Source organism: Leptopilina heterotoma, unplaced genomic scaffold (genome assembly GCF_015476425.1).
Source record: "Leptopilina heterotoma isolate Lh14 unplaced genomic scaffold, ASM1547642v1 Lhet_24, whole genome shotgun sequence".
NCBI lineage: Eukaryota > Metazoa > Arthropoda > Insecta > Hymenoptera > Figitidae > Leptopilina > Leptopilina heterotoma.
This window is the reverse complement of record NW_025110956.1, coordinates 1,160,592-1,182,443: the sequence shown is the minus strand read 5'-3', so window position 1 is coordinate 1,182,443 and position 21,852 is coordinate 1,160,592. Positions and strand designations below refer to the sequence as shown.

General features: G+C 28.5%; 1 protein-coding gene across 2 annotated transcripts in view; it reads right to left on the bottom strand.

Annotated features, from left to right (window-relative positions):
* The window catches only part of LOC122502950 (oocyte zinc finger protein XlCOF7.1), a 201,563-nt gene that overhangs the window by 4,730 nt on the left and 174,981 nt on the right, over positions 1-21,852 (bottom strand). For both annotated transcript variants that reach the window (XM_043613310.1, XM_043613309.1), the window contains exon 10: positions 6,698-6,875. In XM_043613310.1, the coding sequence (XP_043469245.1) occupies positions 6,698-6,875 (178 nt within the window). The remainder of the gene's footprint in view (positions 1-6,697; positions 6,876-21,852) is intronic.

Sequence of the window (21,852 nt, the reverse complement as noted above, 5' to 3'; positions counted from 1 at the left end):
ACTTTAGAAAATAACAATTTTCTAGGATTTTGATCAAAATTCCCTGACTTTTTCAGGTTTTTTCAAGGGGTTTATAAAATATCCTGACATTTCCTGGTTTTCCAGGTTTCCAGGTTGCGTGGCAATCCTGAATAGAGAAAAGATTATATGATTTTTATTTGTGGTTAAAGGTGAGAATAATAAAAAATGATCTGCAAACGAAACATTGTCTTGAGTTCGTCATCGTATTTGTATTCATTGGACGAGAAGGAAGATTAGTTGATGCTGTTGGAATAAACCGGACGCGTTCATTGGCCAACGTATGGTGCTATTAAGGCACTCGGTTAAGTAGCCGACCGTATAGTCGTAAACATCTTCGCTTATACGAGCCGTTGATGGCAACGGCGATCATCAAATTTAATTTCCCATAAGTAAATCTTTTCGCGGTCCAACGTCCTCGCCATGAGGGCTTCAGAAATACTCACAATGATAAAAGACGATGGGCATAACCAGGCAACCGTGAATCCTCTTAAACTTGAGATGATAATAGTCGCACGAATATAGGTACAGTAAATTTAATTTGTATGTACTTTGAAACCTCAAAGAGAATAATGGCACCAAACAAGTTAGAAGGTATATTTAAGTCTCGCGCGCAGCTTCTAAATAATGTTAAGCGATAAAGTTTAATATAATATATTATATTTTATCAGAAGATAATCACGCGAGTCAGTGAAATTTAAAATAAATTTTTTCTACACAGAGTTTACTTCCTGTTTTTGAATGGATTTCAGATTAGACGGCGGAGGAAAAGACAAGAAAAGAGAGAAGGCGAAAACGTGTCGAAGTAAATCATATTTTGTAACAGTAGAGTAGAACGCAAGAAGAAAGAAAGGAGGGAAAGTGGCGCGTGTAATCTCGTTGACGCAGCGTGCGCCTTTTCGACGGGGGAATCCCCTCGTTAAATCGTCTCGCGCTCTCACGTTCGTTCTTTATTAAAGCACCAAGCAAACAATCATACCGAGAGTGCTAGACAGATATTTGTCGCACCTGGGATCGAGGCAATAATTTTTTTTCTAACACACGCACCGAAAGTACACTATTTCCTACCTTTGATATCCCCCTAACTTTCTTCCTTTAAAGGGCATGTCAAAGTCGTTTAGATTTTTACACGGAGCTTTAATGGAAAAAGTGTCACGACTTTGACATGGACCCTAGAATATAAATAATTAGTAATTTATGTCTTCTAATTCTGCATTATAATTCTCAAATTTATGGCCCTGCATAGACTGAGAAATGTCAGTTGAGAAATACTAAAACTTACACAGTTTCTCTATATAAGGATATTATCTTTTTAAAGGCAACAATTTTGATAAATTTTTTGTCTCAATTTGATATCCTTAGAAAAACTGTGTGGGCAGCATTGGCGTTCAAAGCATCCCGTTATTGAACCATTATTGACACCAGGCAACCGTAAATGGAAAAAAAGAAAAAAAAGATGAATTTTTAAAATGAAAGTAGACGACTCTGTATTTTAGTTTTAACAACTCAAAAGAAGATTTAGAATTGAAATATCACCCTTTGATTTTGTTAAAATTAAGACAAAAACTATCCTTAAAAAGATAAACTCAGACTACAGAAAACAATAAAAAAAAGATTAATTTTTTAAACATCAGAAGAATTATTTTTTTTCTAACAACTTAAAAGCAGAGGTTTAATTAAAACATCACTTTTTGCTTTTGTTAAAATTAAAACAAAACTAATTGTCTTTTGTTGTATAAAAAGATTTTTTTTTTATTTTTTATAAAAAAAAATTTTGAAAACTGTATATTAAAAATCGACTTCAAGGAAGCGATGCACAGTTTTATAAGCGTTAGTTGAAACAAATATATATTTAATATATATATATATTGTTTATAAGATTAACAATGCATATGTAAATTATTATTATTAAGTAAAAGAACATACAACAGAAATAACACTTTTTTCCCTGTGTTGTGTGGCCGATATATCTCTTAATATATAGAGAGAGATAGAAATAGGAGCTCGAGTTAAAATACGTATAAACAGTTAACATAATCTCAGTTAAACATTAGTCCAAACAAAAATTCTCAACCATAAACTTGTGACAGTTTTAGACAAAGCATTCCTTTCAATGTATTTACGTGTGGGGACGAAGCAGTTTAAAAATGTACGAAGCACGAATTTCAACTAGGGTAAAAATATAATAGTGCACAGAATGAGAAATGCTGATTGCGAAACTGAAAATAAATTTAAAAAATTGAAAATAGTAGATCCAACGTTGCAAAATTTATGAAAAAAATTTATCAAATTTGGTTATGTTAACATGTAAGTTCTAACAATTCTCGGACAAAGCAACAAATTACGTAATTAATTTTTTTCAATGCGCTACGAATTAACACATAAATGCTTAAGCGGACAAAAAAAAATATCTTTCAGATTCTGCAGTTAGAATTTGCTTATAACATACATAAAAAAAGTTATAAAATTTTTTTTTTTTTTTAAACAGGATTTTTTGAGAAAAAATTTTATTTTTATTATATTTTAATGGCAGATCCAATATGGCTGACGAATTTTAAAAAAATCCTCGAATTAACTTGTAAATAACCCTTTAAAAGCAACCCCTAAATTACAAAAGTACCCCTAAATGTTTACTTTATTTATTCACATAAAAAAATTATGACATCTTAGACACTTCAAAAATGTACAAGAATATTTATTTAACATTTTAAAAATTGCAATAATTTTTTCTTCTTCCATTATAACAACCCCTAACATATTTTTTTTTAAAAAAGGCCGCCATTTTGAATTTTAAAAAATTAACATCAGACTCGTAATCAGCAACCCCAAAAACCCCTAAGCAACATGTTTCAAGCAAATTCGTTAAATTTTTTAAGAAATCAGCTGACATATTGGATCCGCCATTTTGAATTTTTTAAAATTGAAACCAAATTCGTAATCAGCAACCCCAAAAACCTCTAAATAATAAGTTTCAAGCAAATTCGTTAAATCTTAATTTAAGAATATTAATAAATTCATCAAACTTTATCGGTATTTACGCATTTTAAGTCTGAACTTCAAAATTCAAAATGGCGGATCCAATATGTCTGCCAGCTTTTTAAAAACTTGACAGATTTGCTTAAAACTTGTCACTCGAGAGTTTTCGAGAATGTTGATTAAGAATTCGGTTCAATTTTTCAAAATTCAAAATGGCGGATCCAATATGGCTGACGATGTCTTAAAAAATTTAACGTATTTGCTTAAAACTTGTTACTTAAGGGTTTTTGGGTTTGCTGATTACGATTCTGGTGTTAATTTCTTAAAATTCAAAATGGCGGATTCAATATGGCTGTCAATTTTTTTAAAATTTGATGAATTTGCTTGAAACTTGGCACTTGGAGGTTTTCGAGAATGCTGATTACGAATTCGGTTCGTAATAATCAGCATTTTTTGGAAAACTTAACGGATTTGATTGGAATTTATTACTAGAAGGTTTTCCAGATCGCTGATTACGGACCTGGTGTTAATTTTTCAAAATTCAATATAAATCCAATATGGCGGACGATTTATGAAAAATTAAAAAAATTTGCTAGAAATTTGTTACTGAAGGATTTTTGGGGTGGATTATTATGAATTCGGTGCTAATTTTGAACATTTAGGGGTTGTTTTTAAAGGGTTATTTACTTTTGTTATAGATTTTAAAGCAATAAAAGAATGTTTATAAATTATTTTGGTGTAAGCAGAATCATTAAATATATTTTCAACCCTTTTGGACAAAAATCTGAAAGTGGTTTTATAGGTAAGGGGTGGTTTATAATTAGTTGATCTTTGTCATTATTAATATTATGTACAAGAATGTTTTTTCTGTATGTTAAAATGAAATAAATATTTTTCTCCAATAAGTACTGCTATTCATACTCCTTTGGGTTGTTTTTTGAAATAAGGGTAGTTTGAGGAAGTCGAAAGTGCTTAATAATTTTTGCTTCTTTATTCTAGACTCTTAATTAATTAATACTAATAACATATTGGATCCGCTATTTTGAATTTTCAAAATGTCTCGCTTGGACGTTAAGGTCATGTTATTCAGTGTGACGCTTTTTTAAACTTAAGTTTAAAAATGTTGTTCATTAAATTTTGATATTTTCAATTGTTTAGATTCCTATCCGTGTACAGATTTCACTAAATATTCCAATAATAAACATTGGATAAGAAAACTTGATTAATTAAAGAAAAAATCGCCAAAAATGTAGTAATGAATCTTTTGTACTAATTATTATTTTTTTCACACGAAAGAAGAGATTGTTAATAATAAATTAGTTGATTTCGTGGTTTGTCCTTGTTCAGTACGGCAAAACAAGTTGAAGTAGAAAAATGTGGAGTTTAAAAAATCAAGACCAATGAGAAGTAAACTAATCGGAGGTTATGAGCGTCTGAGAGCCACTGAAATGTGTTTATGTTGCTATCAAAGAGACACGAAGCCCTCGTATATGCGAGGCGCGTCTCAGCAAAAGCATCAAAGGGCATTAGCATACCGGCCGCGGTATGACTGGCCCTATAAGCGTGTGTGGGCATCCAGTGAGCACAATTAACTCGTTATCTTATCGCGTTCTGGCCGCAGTGTCGGCGGCGGCGGTTGTCTCCTCTCGATCCCTACATTAAGGTGTACCTCGGTTAATTTACACCCCAAAACTTGCCCCGTATAAAAATTGCCTACTTCTTTATACACTTATTTGTGATAAGTGTGAGCGGATTTTCCATGTTCTGGAAAGTATGGTTGCTCTCGGCACACACTTATATATATGCGTGTTACATTGCAACACTTGCCGGTAGCACTCCTTAAGAAAATGCACGCGCGAGTGAAAGAATAAGGTGTGTCACAGGCAATGCGGTAGGTCCCTCGACTTTTTATGAATGAGTCTTAAGCCCCAAGTACCCCGATAGGGTTAATCAAAGCCGTAGACGAGATTTACGAGGCCTCTCGAAACGCGTTACAACCGTTACCAGTCGAAGGTATACTAAGTATAGAGACTTTATATGAAGCGATGCGGGAATGCAGCTGGAGCATGTCCAGTTTCATTAGCGCTGAGATAATCGTTTTTTCAACCAAAATGTTATACTCTACGACTGTAACTTTTCCGAAAGCTCCCTTATTTCTTTATCTCTATTCCTTGGACCGTTTCTAAATATTTATTTCTCTCATCTAGATCCAGAATCAGCAAAAATCACTGATTAATCACGAAATGTTCCTATTACACCGAAAAAAATAATACTAAGAGTTAATGTCTTTTACTAGAAGTAATTCCTCTTATTATAAGAGGATCTTAAATCCAGAGTAAAATATCCTCTCAAAGAGTAATTTGAAATGATAAAAATGTAAGTATCTAATTTTATAATCTATATGAAGCTTTCCACTCCAAGTCGGAAGTCATTTTGCTTTTGCATCTGAAATTTTTGTTAAATATTTTTTTTTAGTACTCCTTGAAATTAGCTACCTTGATTTTTTTCAAATTTTTTCATAAAGCGGTTCAGGAGATACAGATTTTTGAAAAATAACGTTTATATGTAAATTTTTTTAATTAAATGCTTATAACTCGGTCAAAAATTGATCAAATTCAACGTTTTTATAATGAAAAGTTTTGTTTTCACACGTAGTTTTTAATAAAAATATTTTTAAAAAATTTAAAAATAATTTACGATAAGATTTAAAAATTTTTAAAATAATATTTCATTTTTAACAATGTATGTATCGATGAATTTTTTTCAAAATTTTTTGTAAGAAACTAGCACTAAATTAACAATTTTTAAGGCTTATCCGATTGTGGGCAAAGGTTGGGATATATTTATTTTGAAATTTTTAATTTTTATATACGCAGTGGTGGCCAAATGCCTAACTTGACATTTGACAAAATCACACAAATTTTTCACAGCAAATATGTTTTCAAACTGAGTCTCTCCAAATTTAACCTTCTTTGTGTGTAAAATTGTGATTTGGTCAAATAGCAAGTAAGGCCTACTGTTTTCACTGTGTGTATAAAAATTAAAAATTTCAAAATAAATATATCCCATCGTTTGCCCACAATCAGACAAGGCTTAAAAATTGTTCATTTAGTGATAGTTTCTAACGAAAAATTTTGAAAAAATTAATCGATAAATAGGCCTTAATATTTCAAGTTAGAAAATAATGTGCCACATGAAATTTGTTGGAATTTGTTGGAAATTTCATGAACATTTTAAATATGCAATTATAAATAACGAATCTGCAATCACGGAGAAAAATGGATATTTAAGGTAAATATCTAGATGTTAAAGTTTAATATTTTTATTCTTTAACATAGGGACAGCTATCTAGATATTAAAAGTAAATATCTGGATCTTAAGCGGCAATATCTAGCATGTGATTTGAATATCTAGATATTAAAGTTTAATATTTTTTATGTTAAGAGTTAATATATTTTTTGAATATCTAGTTTTGAATATCCAGTTTTCTCCGTGATGGGAATACCTAAAAAATTGAAATCAAACTTAAAAAGTATTATTTCTCAAAGATGGGCACTTTTGATTTTCAATTCTTTTCTCTCCACTGAATCTTTATAAAGATAATATTTTATAATTTAAAAAAAATAAAACTTATTGAATCATAATTTTAAAGTTGTTTTCAGAAAATAATTAACAAATTTTAGAAAACGGTAACTATAGTTACCTGAGTGCTACTGGCATAGGTGCAGTAGCGACACCTGAAGGGCTTCTCATTTGTGTGAATAGTACGGACGTGGCGTTTGATATGTCCAGTAGAAATTGCCCGAAATTGACAGCCGTCGAATGGACAAGCATGCTGCTTATCACTCACGTCATCTGGAGGCCTGTGTTTCTTTTCATGCCTGAAACATAAAAATCTCGTGAAATTTAAGGTGTAAATTTTGGTACACTCACCGATATTTATTTTAGAAATCGCGAGAAAGTAAATTGAATCGATATTTAAAGTAGTTGTCCAACATACTGGATCCGCCATTTTGAATTTTGAAAAACTGACATCGGATTCGTAATTACCGACCCTGAAAACCCCTGGATTCGAAGTTTCATAAAAAATAAATAATTTTTAAAAATTCGTCCGCCATATTGGATCCGCCATTTTGAATTCTGAAAATCTGATATTAAATTCGTAATCAGCGACCGTGATACTTATTTTAAGATTAAGTCTAAGGTCAGTAAAGTAATTACTTTCACTTGATTAATTACAAAGGAAATTTTCATTATCAAAAACTTTAAATCTTTCAACAAACTCATTTTAATGCAAAATTTTCGTTAATAAAATAATTTTTATGTATTTCTAAATTTTTATAAAATAAATTTTTTGGTGATTTATCATCAGTTTGCTTATACTATAAGTGATATACATACTAATTTGTAAAGAGATTTTTTTATTTCTTTTCCGAAAAAATTGCGGCAAAATCAATCATTTGACAAAAGTTCTAATCGGAAAAGAAACTTTAAGAAAATTAAAAAACTTTTACTCATCGCTTTTGTAAAATTAGAATTTTGAAATATATTCTCTCGATGAAAGATCAGGGTAAGAGGATTTTCTCTCACATGCGCACCTATACACATAGAGTGAAACCGACGATATAATTCGAGTGACTTACGGGATCGTCGTGTCGGTGTTAAGCATCTTCTATCTGAGTTAATACTTAGATGGGTGACCGCACCTCAACTCCCGCTATAGACACAGTGTTTCACTGCGGTCGAAATATATTAAGCGATAAGTTAGACATTTAGGATGTGTTTCTGAATTTGCGATGACTATCCAAACGTACATTTCTAACTCGACAGTCAACAAACCGGCTGTACTAGCTGAGATTTTCTGCAGTTCCCCTCTCTTCTGGTTAAAAATTCCAAATACAAGTGATACATCTCTTTGTATTGTATATTCTAGTATACTAGAAGCCCTATCGCCAGGCTTATGTTTACATAGTTTGCGGCGGAGGGAGCTTTCGAGCGGCAGCAGAAATGTACACAGACGCGTAGAAAAGTATTTTTTTCGGGGAGGGAAGGCAAATATGTATTCAAAAAATTTTTTTAAGTAGGGAAGAGTTGATAAAAATTCAAAAAAATCTCCTACAGTGTTTAACTTCTATTTATTTATTAATATCATTAAATCTCTGTCGAAAATGACACAATAATTTCAATTAAAAAAATTAATGGGCCATTAATTTTTAATTAATAATAAATTAATGCCATTAATTAAATGGCATCAGCCATTTTGAATTTAAAAATTAACGTCAGATTCGTAAACAGCAACCCAAAAAACGAGTAACAACATTACATCTATCAGAGTCCGTTACTCAGGGGTTTTTGTGGTCACTGATTATGAACATGATGTCAGATTTTCAAAATTCAAAATGGCGGATCCAGTATGGTGTATAGTTGAAAGATTGATGCTATTCGATCGAGATTAATTTCTCGGGGGTTTCTGGGGTCACTAAATCCAAATTTGATGTCAAAATTAAAAAATTGATGTCGTCAGTATGGCCCGATATTAATTTTAGGCATACCTTGGCAATTTCTAAACGGATATAGTAAATAAAGTATGAAATTTTTTTCTATTTTCGCGATATTAAATAATAAGTTAATAATAATGAATTATTTTATTACTTTAATAGGAGAGACAAGGTGTGGTTCACATGTTGTGCAGTGGGTACAAATTGAATATCCCTAAAGCAGTTAATTACAGAGATATGGGTTTAAAGGGGAAAATGATTAGTTTTTATGTTCGAACACACTGCAGTTCGAATAAATAAAGGCAATAAAAAATTTTTACAATCTTTAATTGTAAAACTTTTTTTCGAAGCCTAACAGTTTTCTGTTTGATCTTTCTATAAATAATAATTAAGAGATTTTTAATTTTACAAAGTGCACTTTTGAACATTAATTCTATGAGGATTCATTTTTTAAAGAATGATTAGGATGTTAAAACATATAGTGTATATTTTTTTATCCAAGTTATAAATTTTAAAAAATGTATCACTTGTGTATTTAACATACAATTTTACTGAAAATAAGTTAAAAATTATTGAAATATCACAAAAACGCAGTATTTTTAAGACAATTTACTCCTATAAAAAGTAACAAGGATTAAAAATGTGAAAATTTATAGCTTTTTTGTCTCGCAATATTACAACAACATTTCTGTACAATATTGAAACAAAAAATAAATTAAACAAAAATTAATGAAAATTGAATAATTTGACGTGTCAAATCATGTAGATTAATAAAAAATGCACGCAATGCTCAAAATTTGATTAATAACTAAAATCAATTGTACTAAATTAATAATGATGTAGTTAATAATTTTTATTAATTTACTGCCAAGACTGTTTTTATTGCTCTTCTAACACTGACATAGTACTGATTCGGTGTGTATGCCATTGTAATGCAAGTATTGTTTGATTCCGAAAGTCAATACTGACTGTCATTACCATGCTGGTAATAAACTTTGGTAGGGCATCGAACATCTCTACTTGGGGTCATTAAAAATAACATTTTAAAAATTAGCAATTTTCAAAAAAATGACTTTATGGTTTTTTTTATTAAATCATCATTTAAGTTTTAATATTTTGTACTCATTGCATAGGCGCTTTATAAATATATATCGAATGACCTATTTTGGATATTTATAATATGAATTTAATTAAGAATTTATTGATATTTTAAATGTTCAGAAATTATTCAAAATATTCATTAGTAGAATAATTTTAAGATCAATTAGAAGGAATTAAGTGACAAACATCTTTAATTTCTTCAAAATTTTAATATATCCAAAATTATTAGTTCATAATTTCATACTCAATAATTTGGTATTATTAACTAAAATGATACCAAGATCAGGTATTTTTAACTCCGTGTAAATATACAATTATTTTTTATCCAAAATTATTAGGGTTATTTGGGGTAAATATAAACAGTTGATTTTTTAAATTAATTTAAAAGTTTCTGGCTCATTAATATTTTATTGTATTCTATAAATTTTATTTAGAAAAGTGAAGTAACAAGTTCATGCAAAAAAATTTCGTCAGTGTTACCGTTTAGGGAAAAATCTTATGTTTTTAGTTTAAAAATAAATATTCTTTTACTTTTACTCCAAAAGATTTATTTTCTTCAAATTAGCTTTATAAACAAGTATTAAATTAAATTTTGATATTTCTATTAACAAATAGAAAAAGTATGTTTCTTATAGGTTTTGAGTGTGTTCTTTTCGATTTTGGTGTGAAAAAGAAATTTCATTCAACCCGAAATTAATTATGGCGGTTTTAATTTTAAAAAAAACACCAAAAAAATTTCATTTCTTCAAATTTGATAATTTTTTTTCCCATGAAACGTTTGTGAATGAAATTCAACTCTCAACCATAGGTGCATAAAAATTGTGTACTTTTAAGAAACGTAAAGTAGAATTAAAAATTTCAAGATGGTGGTCCAAATATGGCGTCAAATATAAAGTAAAATTTGAAAGTTTTGATCACTATAATTTCAAAATACAAAAATGTTATTGAATTCGCCTAAATTTTTTTACTCGAGTGTCTTTGAGATCTTTAATTACGAATACGATGTTAGTTTTCAAAAAATTCAAAATGGCGGATTCAATATGGCGGAAAAATGAAAAAATTTATTAAATTGGTTCCAGAGTACCGTGCAAAAGTTATTAATTTGCTGTAAAACTTTTCCGCAAATTTATTTTACGAATTTTTTCCTATTTGCCACAAATTTTCAGCAAACTTGCAGAAAATTTTATTGATGTGTATGTTAAAAAAATACCAGTAATGACCGCCAATATCCAACAGTCGATTCAGCATTGTGTATGTGAAAACTTTTTTTTACTTTCATCACTATAGGATTTTTAATTCATAGTATGAAAAATGACAAAAGATGGTGCGTAAAACGCAACTGAAAAAATCTCTTGTACAGCTTATAAAACGAAGCCAAGCGTTTTTAACATGGATTCCGAGCAAATTACACTATATAGTGTGAGTGCTATATTCATAACTATTACTCATGCACGAATTGGAACAGAATTCCCTCCGTTTACTGATGCATCCGACCACGCCATAATATCACCCATTCATCAACATTCGAAAATTGATTAAAATTATTTGCAAATGACTAATCAGGGGTTTTCGAGGTTGCTGATTACGAATATGAGGTGGAAATTCAAAATGGTGAATCCAAAATGGCTATCTTCAACTTTCATTAGAACAATTAATTTAATAATAATTATTATTAATTGTATTGTACATATTATTAATAATGAAATGACCAGAAATATTAATGAAATAGTAAATTTTTAAGAAATATAATTCTATTAAATGGCTTAACTTTATTAATTAAATTATTTAAATGAATTATAATTTAATAATATTATTTACACATAGATCACATTCTTGCCATTGGGAAAAATTGTTTTAAAAATATACCGTCATTTTATTCCGTTTAATTTGGAATTTAGACGAATTATAAAATTTCAAGTGGATCAGCTGTTTTATTTGTTCGCCGCCATATTGTTTTCGTAATTCTAAGAAGTGACGGAATACAAGCCGAAAAGGTTTCTGAATTTGAATTTGAAAGAAAATGTTGGACTGTTTGTTATTTGGAAATAAGAATTTTTCTACCTTCTTATTTTTGGAACAAAGAATTATTGGAACTTTTGGCTTTTGGAACAAAGAATATTATTAGAACTTTTTTTTCTAAAACTTTTTTTTTTGTTTTTTTGTCCTTTAACCGTAATTTCATTTATAGTAAAAAATTATTAAAATTTCAAATTCATATTTGAAATTATTTGGTAATAATATTAGCAAGTCTTAAATTCAAGACTTATAGTTAAAGATAATTAATTTCTGTGGGAATTTCTATAAGTCTTTTATTGTAGAGGAATTTTTTTTATTGTTAGAAAAATTGATATTGACGATTGTTAGACGTTTACTCTAATTATAATCTTGAAGAGTTAGGGAAAAATATTTTTGCTCTTCGGGAGAGATTAATTCATTGGTATCCTTTTTATTATGTTTATTGACGATTTAAAGAGTCATGGAACTTTCACTGCCGTTGTTTTGTGACTGTAGTAAACTAAGGTGACATTGCCCGTATGGCCCAATAAAAACGCCCACGCTCGCACGCGGATGTAAGTAAAAGTTAAGTGGCGTGTCGGAACACTTTTTCACTTGCGTCCTTTTTATCGCGTGTATGTCATTCATCCCGAAAGGATTTCCGTTTATTGACACAGCCATAAATACGTGACTCTTAAACATTACAAGAAAATCATACACAAATTTGTTCTTGTAGCACAAAATTAATTGATTTCAAATTAATTATTAACATCGTCTCTTAATTTGAATCAGATGAATTTCACTGATTCAACAGCTTATAAAGTTTTAAAAGAATAGTGTTTCTTTATAGTGTTTTCCGCGGAGAAATTCAAAATTTATGGCCAATTTCTTGAAAATTCATATCCTCCCCTAGCGCTTACAGTATATTACCCAGAGTATCAAAAATTTGCATACTTATTTATTTTTATATTTAGATTATAAGAAAAATATATCGAAAATGATTGAAGTTGATCTTCATTGTGTTTTATCGAAAAGTTCGGAATTTTCAATGAATTCTTTAAAATATGTTTACTACTCCTTTTCCTTGCGTTCTGGTGTATTTTTACGTATCGATTATATAAAAAAATTTTTAATTATTTTTATAAAAATAAGTATCAAGAATAATAATTATTATTAATTGTCAACTAAATAAAAAGTTCAGTACGTGTACGAAACCCTTGGTTTCAGTATGAGTTAATCTCATACTCTTGTACGATTTTTTAATAATTGGCACAGAATAATAATTAGTTATAATTTTAGCAATAAATTATAGTAATAAATTTTCAAATATAAAAACAATAATTACAACATTTTTAAAAACAAGAATGTAAAAGTTATTGAATTATTATTATAATAATAAATACTAATATAATAATAATTCAGTAACTTTTATATTTCATTTTAAACGTAATCAGGGGGTCAATTACGTAATTTCATTTTTACTTTCACCGATTTCTATTTTCACTTTCATTCTGACATATTTATATTTTCACTTTAATTTTCACTGTCACTTTTACAGATTTATATTTTATTTTTCACATTCACTTTGACAGATTTATATTTTCACTTTTACAAATTTATACTTTCACTTTCATTTTAACTTAACAGATTTATATTTTCACTTTCATTTTTACTTTCACCGATTTATATTTTTACTTTCATTTTCACATTCACTTTTACTTTGACAATTTTTATTTTCACTTTCACTTTGATAGACTTTTATTTTCATTTTATTAGCACTTTTGCTTTCACTATGACAGATTTTCACTTTCATTTTCACTATTATAACTTAATATTTCCACTTTCATTTGCACTCTTTGTCTTAACTTTGATATGATTATTTTAACTTTTAAGTTTACTTTGACATTTCATTTTTATTCTCATTTTCTCCTTAATTTTTATAGATTTTTATTCTCACTTTCATTTTCTTAGAATTGTATTTAACTTTCATTGTCACATTTTTAATTGATTACATTTTCACAGCTTACGAAAAGAAAAATATGTAGAAGGTAAGAATGATAGATACAAATATATTAAAGTGGAAATGAGAGTGAAAATAAAAGCGAAAACAAAATACTGCAAAGTGAAAGTGGTTATAAAAAAAATTTCATCGAAGTGAAAGTAAAAATGGGACAATGAATGTTAAAGTATAGTTCTATTAAAATTAACGTCAAAGTGTATTTGAAAGTAAAAATAATCATATCAAAGTTAAGACAAAGAATACAAATGAAAGTGGAAATAATGTGTTATAATAGTGAAAATGAAAATCTGTCATAATGATAGTCAAAGTGACAGTAAAATGAAAATTAAAATCTGTCAAAGCGAAAATGAAAGTAAAAATATAAATTTGTCAAAGTGAAATTGAAAGTAAAAGTGATAGTGAAAATGGAAGTTGTAAGTGTAACAATTAATTAACTCTAACATTTTTGTTTATATTATTATTTTTTTGTCTATACAAAAATTAAAAATGTCAGACGAATACTGAAAAAAAACTTTAATTTTTTCTATTTTTGACAATAATTTATTTTAAATAACTTAATGTTATTGCAGAACTAGCAATTATTACATATAAATCATTTAATGAAGTATTTTTTCGAAAAACTTTAATTTTAATTCTGTTGAAATTAGTTTCAATTTTAAAAACTTAAACATGAAAGAATTCAACTATCTTAATAAATATTAAAATTCTTTCCAGAAATTCAATTATTTTCAAAAATTTTGTATAAAACTCTCGTTAGCATTTTAATTATCTTTATAAATAGCAAAATTCTTTGCCGAAATTCAATTATGTTCAGGAATTTTTATAAAATTCATTGTAAAATTCAATTATTTTCATAAATAACAATATTTCTCACAAGAATTCAATTATTTTCAAAATTAATAAAATTTTTCTCGTAAATTCAATTATTTTCAAAGAATCCAAAAAAAATTGTCAACATTTCAATTACCTATCTTTATGAATAAATAGCAAAATTCATCAATAAATTTCTATCGAACTAATTTTTTTCAAGAAGCTTAATTGAAATTTTTTAAAATTATTTCAAGTTTTTATTTTCTAATGTATATTTAATTAAAGAATTTTCGAATAATCAAAATTTCGTAAAACTGAATTGTAAACAAATGAATTTAAAAATTCTCAAAAGAACTTTATCATAAATTATTAAATATAATTGATTTAAAGAAGAATTTTATTTAAAAATTTTAGAAAATAATTGAATTAAAATCATAAAAATAATTCTAAAGAATTTGCAGTAATAATATTCCTATTTTATAATATAAAATAATAATATTATCACTCGCGGTCAGCATTAATTATTATAAAACATAAAGAAATCGATCACACCGTGTCTTCGACTCGGAGTGATCCATTTCTTTATGTTTTATAATAATATTCTTTCAGGTTATTGAATTTCAAAGGTTTGAATTTGAAATTTTTGAAATCTTTTTTCCAATGAAAAAATAATAATGATTAAAAAAGGAGTTAAGTTATTGATATTTTAAAATAATTTTACAATTAAAGCAATTCGTAAATAAATGCAATAGAACACTTTTTTTAAGTACATCTAATCATTTTTAGAGTGAATCAGAATATTCTTCAGGATCAGCGAAGAAGTAAAAATTTTTTCTGGAAATCAGGGAAAAACAAAATTAAATTGTTGTGTCAACTCTGAACAAACAATGATGGAAAAATAATATTTTTTAAAAGGTTGGGGTTGTTGCTAGATTTCCTTGTATAATACAATTTTTTACAAGATCAGAGTGTCACCGAAAATTCCTGAGCCCAATTATTTACCTAAATTCCTTACGAGAATCGTACTACACTGAGAGAAATGGATAGTAAGATTTTGATATTAAAAAGATGATGTTAAGCAATACTATCATCATGCTACTGGCTACTGTTACAGATGTTACAAAAAATATAGTTATGCTACCCCGTACTATCAAGATGTTACTCCTCATAATCTTCATGGTAAATGTTACTATCTAGATAGCTGTCCGTAATTGTAACACTTAAGAGTACCCTAACCATCATTATGTTACCCCACTACTATAAATTTTTCTCCGTGTAGAATTTAATTTTTAATATGGAAACTTAGAGAAATTTCTACGTATGTGAAATGTTCTGTGACACGTGGAAAGTTAAAATTAATCCATTTATTTGTATGCACATGTATAGCACTATCTACTATACTTACATATAGTATACGTATGGAAGGCATACACATAAATATGGTTATTTCAGCCAATAATTTCCAGTAGTGATGTTTTTACAAATAAACATATTCCGTAAATTTTGGTGCTAATTGTCCCTAAAAGAGTAACGGAATCGAAAACGAGGGTTGTTTTTAAAAGAAGTTTATTTACTCAATATAGTATTTTCAGTTAGGGGTTAGCTTCGCGCGATTTTCCAGCAATTAAGTGACCCTCTGTTTTCACAAGCCCTCTTTTTTTTCTCTCATTCGTATCATCTTTTCAGCGCACATTGAAATATACGGAAGGGTAAAAAAAAGGACGGCGCAAATAGGAAGCTGCGTACACCACCCGGTACCCCGACGGTTCGTTATAATCATCGACGATGGTAGTCGCGATATTTCATCGCGAATTGAGTACTTAAGTCGAACGTAACATAGCCACAGAGTGTCGCCCTTCCTCCCGCTGCTTCATTCACACTTTACACACTTTCAGCTCTCTCTCTCTCTCTCATTCTCTCTCTTTCTCTCTCACACCATCTCTTTTTCTCTCTCTCTCTCTCTCTCCCTTTCTCTCTAGTTCTCTCATATTTAGTTCCCTGAGTGCGACGGAGTAAATCACGTGGGTTTTTAATTAAACGTGTCGCGCATTTCGAAAGTGATGTAGGTATACATGTAGCAATGCCAATGACTCGAACCATTGGGTCTACAGATCGTAATATCTCGCACGCATATCGCATCACTCATAATCAATGGCCGCGAAACTCGCCTCTTTACCTACACACTATACAGTATATTTCTCCCTATATATGCATGCATATATTTCATTATTGCGCGCACGGTCTTTCAACCCTTTACATAAACTCTTCCAAATAACAATTTTACAAAACTTTAAATTTAAATCGTCTTTTAAAATTACAAAAACCCATTAACCGCAGCAAATAAATCGGGAAAATTTTCTCGATTTACCTATTGATGGTGCTATGGGAAGTTCTCCCAGTGGAAAAATTTTCAACTCTAGTTACGTCCAAGTCTAGACTTTTCCAGCACGATATTACGATAACGCTTGCGAAGCCTAGTATATATTATTGTAATATACATTACTCTAATTTGCTAGTTACTAGCTTTTATGGCTAGAACATTTTTTTTCAAGTTTTATTTCAATATAAGAGTAATATTTTGCATGCGGACTCAAAATCGGAACCGAGTGCATGCTAATTTTTATGGAGGGAATTAAATTTTTTTAAATTACGACACCTATAGTGCTTTTACATTTTAAATCAATATTTTTGTTTTCATTGAGAGTGTCATTAACTCAATTACCTCAAATGTTTGATTTATTTTCTTCGTATTTGTATCCTCATTGTTGGCGATATTGCGGAATCATTTCCAGGTAGAAATGGTGGTTGGATTTTAATGGGGACCTCACTAGTTTACCCTATTTGAAGAGTTTCAATCAAATCCAAATAGTTTTTAAATTTTCCTTCCGCCATATTGGAGCCGCCATTTTGAATTTTGAAAAACTAATATCAAATCCGTAATCAGCGACCCCTAAAACCCTCAAGTAAGAATTTTCAAGAGAATTCGACTGATTTTTGAAAATATCGTCCACCATATTGGATCCGCCATTTTGAATTTTGGAAAACTAACATCAGATTCGTATTTAGAGACACGGAAAACCTCCGAGTAACGAGTTTCATTCAAAACTAAACAGTTTTTAAATTTGTCATCCGCCATATCGGAGCCGCCATTTTATATTTTGAAAAACCGACTTCCGCCATTTTGAATTTTGAAAAACTAATATCAAATTCGTATTTAGCGACCCCTAAAACCCTCAAGTGAGGATTTTCAAGATAATCCGACTGATTTTTCAAAATGTCGTCCGCCATATTGGATCCACCATTTTGAATTTGGAAAATCCGACTCCAGATTCGCCAGCAGCGATCCCAAAAACCTCCGAGTAAATTTTGAAAGTGTAATAATCGAGTACACAATTTATAGAAATATTAGCTGTTAAAATTTTTTTTTTGACCATTAAATTTAAGAATTTTTAATAAAAAATATTTCAAAAATTTGTGCAATTTTTTTAATTACATACAAAAAAATATTGTTAAACAATTTTTTACATCATATTCGGGTAGAGGACACTCTAATACATAAAAAAAAATTTTTCGAAGAGAAAATACTATGTTTATTAAAAAATATTTAAGTTTGAAGTCAGACTAAAAATTCTGTGCATTCAGGCGTTAATGAGTTAATCTAATTATTTTTGAATTCTTCGTTTATCTTTGCATTATTAACACCTTCGCTGTCCAGTTAAAAATCGCTCGATAGTCTAAAAATAGTTTAAAAAATGTGATTTCATCATATATAAGATTTTTGGGATCGCTGAATTCAAATTTGAGATCAGTATTTCAAAATTCAAAATGGCGGATCCAATATGGCGGTTGATTTTAAAATTGAAGCGTTTTGACCAAAATTCATTTCTCGGGGGTTTTCGGGGTCACTGATTACAAATCTGATGTCAGATTTTCAAATTTCAAAATGGCGGATCCAATATGGTGATCAAATTTGTTAAAAATTGACGGATTTCTCTAAAAATATTTACTCTGCAGTTTTTAAAGTTATTAAATTCGAATTTAATGTCAAATTATAAATTGTAAAATTTGTTTTTTCTATTTTTTCAATTACTGAAACGTACGCGTACGCTACACTTCTGATTAGATATATATTTTATAAACCATTTTGCATTTTTGAAGTTTAACATCAGATTTTAATTCATTTTTTAAATTTTGTTCGTCATATTGAGACGCATGACTATACTCCCGAAATCTTATTTGACATAATTGTCACTTGACATAAAACCATTTAACAAAAATTTTAATTTGACATGAAATCTATTTGGTATAAAAGATATTTATTTTGAAATTCATTTGACATAAATTTCATTATAGGCATACAATTATATTGCATAAATGGAATTTTATATGATATCAATTAGATTAGACATAAAATTTATACATTTAACATATAAGTCATTTGACATAAAATACATTTGATGTAAATTTTATTTTGACCTAAAATTCATTTATTATAAATTTCATTTGACGTAAATTCACTTGACATAAATTTCATTTGGCATAAATGTCATTTAATATAATTCTCATATGGCATAAAGTTCATTTGTCATAAAAGACATTTACCATAATTCTCATTTGACATAAATTTTAATTGACATAAAAGTCGTTCAACAAAATTGTCATTTGACATGAAATGTATTTTACATTAATTACATTTGACATAAAAATATCGGAGCGAATTTTAAAACAACCATTTAGATATTATCAACAACATTGTGATTAGCCAATTTTGAAATTCGCGCTTATATTTTCATGTCAAATCATCTTTATGTAAAATGAAATCTATGTCAACTGGATTTTATATCAAATGAGAATTGTCATTAATGACATTAATGTCAAGTAAATGTTATGTCAAATGACATTCATGCCAAATAAAATTAACATCAAGTGAATTTTATGTCAAATAAGAATTGTGTTATATATAATTTTATGTCAAATGAGGATTATGTTAAATGACTTTTATGCCAAATGAAATTGATGTTCAATTAATTTTGTGTCAAATGAAATTTTTGTCCAATAAATTTATGTCAAATGAATTTTATATTAAATAAAATGTACGTTTAATGAATTTTATATCAAAAGAAATTTATGTTTAATGATTTTTATGTCAAATACCAAATAGGAATTATTTTATATGAGTTTTATGTAACATAAAATTTGTGTTAAATGAATTTTATGACAATTGATAGTTATATTAAATGGATTTTGTGTGCAATGAAATTTCTCACAAATAACGTTCAAATTATGTGAAATTTAAGTTAAGTGTTTTTATATCATAAATAACTATTGTGTCAAAAAAGTTTTCCGGAATAAGCATGCGCCTCGTCATATTGACGACATCAATTTTTAATCTTTTAATTTTGACATCAAATTTGGATTTAATGACCTCAAAAACCCCCGAGTTAACATTTTATACAAATCCAGCAACATTAAAAAATTTGGGTAGCCGTGTTGGATCCGCCATTCTAAATTTTTAAAAACGGATATCAAATTCTGATTCAGGGACCCCAAAAACCCCCAAGAAATGAATATCAATTGATTGCATCAATCTATTTTAATAGCTAAAATAAAATATGTAATATAATTCTTGAAATTACAAATCTAAAGTTATTTTTTAAAAATTGAAAATCCCGGTCCAAGTATAAAAAGTTTTTTTTCAAATTCTGGTCGCTGATTATAAATTTTGATTTCAGTTTTTAGAATTTAAAAATAGCATATTCAATACAGTGAACATTAATGTCAAAAAAGAAAATATTTTACTGAATTTCATTATCTTTGAAATATGTTTACTTTTGCGTCAAAATCTGATATGAAAATTTGCAACTTGTAGATTATTCACTGCACATACATACATGTGACATTTTTTTATTAGGACAACAAAATTGACGATTGGAATATCAATTTTCAATTGTTTTCATATTTGATGCGGCTTTTTCAACTTTTTTTCGTTGGTTTCATGCAGCAGCTAATTTAATGGTAGGGGGAGATTGCGGTTGTATTGTGAGGCAGGTCTTTATTTCGAAATATTCATAAAGTTTCATATGATGTTATATTTGACGTCTTGTTATATTTGATGAAAAGGCTATTTTTTCATTAGCACATTATGCTTATATGTTGTCCCTCCAGTTTAGAGACCTCATAAAAAAAGCAGCACTTGTATCACAATTTTATTATTTAATAACTAATACATCTCCACAAAATATTGCCAAAAGTAAAGTAAAATATCATGAAATGATATTGTTTTTTTCGTGTCAGTCTCGAAATTTAACATAAATAATTATTATTCCAACCGATGAACAGATTTTCGCTACGAGAACGTTCCTTAAGTATTTCATGTCAAACAAATTAATATTTCAGAAATGTTTCAAGAATATTAAACGCTTTTGAAATGGCAATTTGTCTACGTTTCTTATCTTATGCCGCTGCATTCTAAGCTCCAGCTGGTCAATAAAGTGTCAATTTTTGCCCTAGGGTAATAATGGGTACTTTATTGCCCTAGGACAATAATAGGTATACTTTATTGCCCTAGAACAATAATGTGCACTTTATTGACCGCTGGGCTATAAGGGAACTTAGTATGCGTCTATATACAGGTCGGTTTTTTCTCACTGCCTCCCCTTAATTAAACCTATAACCAAAAAATCTGACATTGATATTTTTTTATTCTAAAAAGTTAAGTGAATGCAGACCATACTCATTAACGATGTGACTTAATAATTATTATAAAGTTTTATTTTTATAGAACGTAATTGAATATCTAAGATTGATATAAAAAAAGTCTGACTATAGTGTTAAAGAAACCAATATTAGTGATAACTTAATTCCAAAAATAAATGAATGTACTCAAATGATGGTTTTATTCATTTCCATTAATAAAATTTTTTTGCTAACTGATAGTAGCATTTAAATTTTTCTTTATTAAAATCCCAAAATTTACAACTGTTACATCTGACCTCGACATGTGTTTCAATTCACCTCGGTGCTAGGTGAGTTGTAATGTGGGTAACCATTTTAGATACGTTCTTTGGATCTTTATTTTACAAAACTAGAAACAATTCGCGTGGCTAATTTCTTATATGAACTTTTTAAAATAAAATTATCAATTTTTAAAAAAGTAGAATTTAAAAATTTTTAATTAAAACTTTTCTTTATAAAAATAAAATATGAATTGGAATAAAGATTATAACCACAATAATCTGTAAGTGATGAGTCATGAGTTCGTTGTCAATTCGGCAAAAATGAAGGGAGAATCGGTTCTTCCCGATTACTCCAGTCTACGGCGATCTTCCGGTAGATTGACACGTTTTATAAGAAGTATAATAAATCTATTTGTCTCAGAAATTATTTAATGAATAATTTTACTTAAATATTTTAAAATTAATTCAATTTTAAAAG